Below are 5,035 nucleotides of genomic sequence, written 5' to 3'. Positions count from 1 at the left end.
CTGTCTCATCTCGGCGGATTGTTTTGTGTAAATAAATAAAGTATTATAAAATCTCAATCTTCATTTGTCATGATTCATGATTTTTTTTATTCATATAATATTTTCAGGTTTTGGAAACTTTGGAAGGTTTTTTACAAGAGTTATAATCTGGGAATGGTAAGTTATAAAAATGACAACCGTAAACAAATTCTGTTTAGTTTTGCGACCAACAATTTACAACATTGCAGCAATGAGCTCATTTGGTTTGCGTTTCATTGCATGCTCCCAGTTTAGTTCAACTTTCTATCCAGAAAGTACAGTGCTTCAAAATGAATTATTAAAGGCAAAAGTGAATTTCGAAATTGAAGTAAACGTTGGAATATATTGTTCCATACACGTGTCTTCACTGGTACATGTAGTAAACATTCACTTCCTAGTTATCTACCTTTAAGTTTATCGTTCGACTTAAATCTGAGCCACCCTGTGGAAGTGATTTAAAGGAAAGGTAAATGATGTATCCATTGATTAATTATTAACTAAATTATTTGTTAGTCTGGTAATCCCTAAGCGTAAACGATAGAACAGTAAGAAACATAAAACAACAATAATAGACTAGAGTCGTAAAAAGAACGAGATAGAAAATCTGGTAAATCCATTAATATTATATACTTCCTTGTACGGAAAACGTAAAATCAAAGTACTGTTGTACTGTTTGCTCAGATGACAAAAGATCTAGATCGGTTGCGTGACGAATAAAGAATTCATTTCGCTGTGAAACTGATATTTAATTTCATACGTTCAATTTCTTTCAATGCATATTTGGTTGATAAAAATTGAACATTTGCTCGATTTGTTATAAAGATCTTTCGTATTGACAGAGCCGACAGAAACCATTGCAAATAAGGACTTCACGAAAAGAGTGAAAAAAATGCACAACCTGTGTATATGAAAGACCACAAGCATTAATCCAATCGGTCTTCATCACGGAATTGTCATTGTGGTACACTCCGGGCATATAGTATGCCCCCTTCTATCGGATGTGACTGTTTTATCAATTTGAAAGCAGTCAGTCAATATATACCATCTCAGTTAAGAATATATGTTTCGTCTAGACTAAATATGTGCAGGTGACCGCGTATTTTATAATCAATTCATCATTTGTCATTGTATACAGTAGTGTAAGTTCTCCGTGCACTCAGAACCAACACATCACATAGTTGTTCTTTCACTTAAAACAATAACGTAGCCTGTCTTTTTCATACTTCCATTTTGTATACTAATATAGACTTGTTAATATATAAGAAGTTGAGATACGAGTGCCAATGAGATCACTCGCCATCCAAGTCACCATTTACATGTAAAAGTAAGCCCTTATAGGTTAAAGTACGACCTTCAACACGAGCTTTGGCTCACAAAAAAAATCAAGCTATAAAGGGCCACCGAGATGACTAGTGACAAACAGGAAAACCAACGGTGTTATCTGTATATAAAAAAAGAGAAATGAGAAACAATTATGCTCCGCTGAACAACAGGTTCATGACTTAGAACAAGTGCAAAGAAATGCAGCGCATTTTTACGTTTTAACAGGCGCCAACCTCCAGCTTACCTGAAATAATAGTGTAACACCACAACATAGAAAGACACACAATATGCTATTAATTTGTAACTTTCTATAAATAAAAAAGAAGATGTGTTAAAATTGCCAATGAGACAACTGTTCACAAAAGCCCGAATGACACAGAAATGAACAACTATAGGTCACCGTACGGCATTCCGTGAATAATGAGCAAAGCCCATACCGCATAGTCAGCTATAAAAGGCCCACACATGACAATTGTAAAACAATTTAAACAAGAAAACTAATTGCCTAATTGATGTACAAAATGAAAAATAACAAATATGTAAAAACGATAACAAATGAATTACAGGCTCATGACTTGGGACAGGCACATACATAAATAATGTGGCAGGGTGACATATGTTAGCGGGATCCCAATCCCCCTTTCCTGCATCAGTGGTGTAACATTACAACATAAGAACGAACTGTAAAAAAAAAAACAGTTGAAAAGGCTTTACTCATCAGATGGATACAAATAGAAATGTTACACAGAGTGGACGTGACCAACAACGAAAAGACACTTAGTACAGATCTGAGAGTACTCGCAGTTACTGACAGCTAGTTCAAACCCACAAACAGCTAAAAAAAAAAAAAAAAAGACATGCACCAAAATCATTCTGAATATTTGTCATCTAACACAAGACCCTATTTACTTTTAAATCGATACATTTCCCGAGAGCCTAAAAATGCTATGTGTCTTAGGTTTTCCACCTGTATCATTGGTGTCTGATATAATTTGGTAATTACTAGCAATTCTTTCTTATATCTTTAGGGAAATGGCGTCAAAATCGTTAGATACGTTTTGTGGAACTTGTGAAAGAAGAAGTAGAAACACAAAAGCAGTAAAGTACTGTACAGATTGTGAGGACGGATTCTGTTCAGAATGCTTAGATTTTCACGAAAACATGAAGGTTGCCACGTCCCATCATATAATAGATATAAAAGTAGTTGACGAAATAACATTCAATATAAGCAAATTCTGCAAAGTTCATTCCGACATGGCTTTAGAATATTTTTGCTCCGATCACGATACACTGTGTTGTCGGTCTTGTATGGCTAGTGATCATCGAGCATGTGACAAGCTACTTCCAATTGAAGTTGCTGCTAAAGGGGTCAAAAGTTCAACAATGTATGAAGAAATTGTCACTGATGTCGGTACGCTAAATGCCGCTATAATAGAGCTTGGGGACAAAAGGGAGAAAAATATATCATCTCTTGATAATAGCAAGGTGACTGTACAACAAGAGGTGCAGTATTTTCAAAAGAGTTTACAGACACGCATTCAAGAAGTTGGAGTGGCTTTAATGAGTGAAATAAACAAAGTTCATACTGACCTCTCAGATAAAGCAAAAGGTGACATGGACAAGATATGTGATCGCAAAAAACATATACAAAATATTTCTGAACAGTTTGAATCTGTGTCAAAACACGGATCTGATAGTCAAATATTCATGTTGATAAATAATATCAAAGAAGAACTGAACTGTCATATCAATGAATTTCAAGAATTTCTGTTGTCCCAGAATGCGGTATCTCTCTTGTATAAGAAGTCTGAGTTGCTGTCCGTGGTGAAATCATTTGGGTCAGTGGAAATTAAAGAGGTTTCCTTTGATATAAAATTCAAACCATTTAAGACGCAACAAGCACAATTACTGAAACAACAGAGAAAGCTTCCAACAAAATTCCAGCAAGATACAAAATTTATGGTGCCTAATTGCCAGATTGTTGGCATAGGTGTGACAAAAGATAATAGATTATTCCTGTGTGATAGATTCGGTTCTAAATTATTTGTTCTTTCAGACAAAGGACATAAATTGGCTGACATTCTAGTGGGTGGACGTCAATGGGATATAACCATGGAAGAAGACAAGAATACTGCATGGGTCACACTGCCTGATACACCGTGCATTCAAGCAGTAGATATTATTAAAATGGAAAAGGGGCGACAAATTAAAGTACCTGGGAAATGTAATGGCATTGCACTCATTGGCGACGACATTGCTGTTGGTGGTAACGGCAAGATATACATTATCAACAAAACTGGTGTGTTGAAGAAGACCATTAAAGTTGAAAGAAGTGATGTACACGCTATATCAGTTGGACAAAATCATCAACTTCACTATGCTCAGGCGGATATAGAAGAATCAAAATTGAAATGCCTTAAGTTAGAGGACGGAACAGTTACATCTATGTCTACTCAATGTACTTATCGCATGGTGGATATCAAGGCAGACATATTAGGAAATGTATATGTCCTAGAAAGGAGCTCAAATTTGAAGCTGTTTTGTATTGAAGATAAAACTCTCAAAACCCTGTTGGGAAAAGAAGATGGGCTGAACAATCCATATAGCTTTGCTTTCAGTACAGATTTGTCCAAGCTTTTCATTTCAAACTATGTTGAAAACAAAAATAGTGAGATATTGGTCTATGATTGTAATTGAAAAATATGCGTGCAATAACTGGACGTTCAAGCTGATATGAAATCATGCTGTTCGCCAGTCTAATATAGAAAATTTGTATACAGCAACTTAAAAAATGGTTCGATCATGTGCAATACTAAGAACAAGCTGTTTAGAAGTTTGATAAAAAAAACCAAGGGAAGCATTAAGTCTTTTTTCAAACAATAACCAAATAACAAAGTTATAATAATATATTTATCAAGTAGTCTGCTACTTGGCTTTTCCTAAAAGCTTCGCCCTATCTCAACAGCAATTGATCAAACAGTTTACCTCACAAGTGATTGACCAACTGTAAAATATTTAACAAATTGCTTCAGTTAAAGGTTGTTCAATGTTGTTAGTGTGTAGTGATTGCAGTGAAATAAAGGTAATACTTACCACTCGTCTTTAGTAAGTTACCAGTAATTTCCATGTCATAAAATTTCAACAAAATGATAGCTTAGTAAAATCTGAGTTACTGGTTTAAAGGTTTAACTTTAATATGAAAACTTCTATCCCAAATTTTATGAATAACTAGTTCAAAACATTTTGATTGTATTTCAATAATTTATGTCTTTGTTTTCTTACATATTAGTGCGTACTTGTATTTTGGATATTTTTTATGTAAAGCAATTACTGTCAAACATCACCTTCCTTCATTTTATAAGTAGTTTGTTAGTAACGTTATTTTCATGAGTATTTTAACTATTATCTTCTGTTTTGAAATGAACAATGAAATTATTTTTAAGATGATTAAGCTTTTAAAAAAAAGCAGTCTGTTAAAAACATGTGATGGGAAACGTAATGGGTATATCAATGCCCATGCTACGTCAATCTTTAAAGACCCAAAGACCCAAAGGTTGCAAAACACTTATCCTACCTCCATGACAAATATGTTGTTGTCCCCGCAGATAAAGCCCTAAACAGTATCGTTTATGTGTGTAAAACTCATTACATTACCTGTTTGATAAACGAATTAGGTATTGACACTTCATTTGGA

At 34.3% G+C, this 5,035-nt stretch overlaps 1 protein-coding gene across 1 annotated transcript; it reads left to right on the top strand.

Moving 5' to 3' along the window:
* The first annotated feature begins 106 nt into the window (after positions 1–106).
* On the top strand, positions 107–4,428 carry LOC134701941 (uncharacterized). The gene is made up of 2 exons (XM_063563048.1): positions 107–156; positions 2,370–4,428. The coding sequence occupies exon 2, from the start codon at positions 2,374–2,376 to the stop codon at positions 4,036–4,038; it is 1,665 nt and encodes a 554-aa protein (XP_063419118.1). The 5' UTR covers positions 107–156; positions 2,370–2,373; the 3' UTR covers positions 4,039–4,428.
* The last annotated feature ends 607 nt before the right edge of the window (positions 4,429–5,035 follow it).

This window comes from Mytilus trossulus, unplaced genomic scaffold (assembly GCF_036588685.1).
Source record: "Mytilus trossulus isolate FHL-02 unplaced genomic scaffold, PNRI_Mtr1.1.1.hap1 h1tg000373l__unscaffolded, whole genome shotgun sequence".
Classification (NCBI taxonomy): domain Eukaryota; kingdom Metazoa; phylum Mollusca; class Bivalvia; order Mytilida; family Mytilidae; genus Mytilus; species Mytilus trossulus.
Note: the sequence above shows the minus strand (reverse complement) of the source record. Positions and strands in the feature narration are given on the sequence as shown.

Excerpts from the sequence above, each read along its gene's own strand:
- LOC134701941 (XM_063563048.1), top strand. The coding sequence starts at position 2,374 with ATGGCGTCAAAATCGTTAGATACGTTTTGTGGAACTTGTGAAAGAAGA.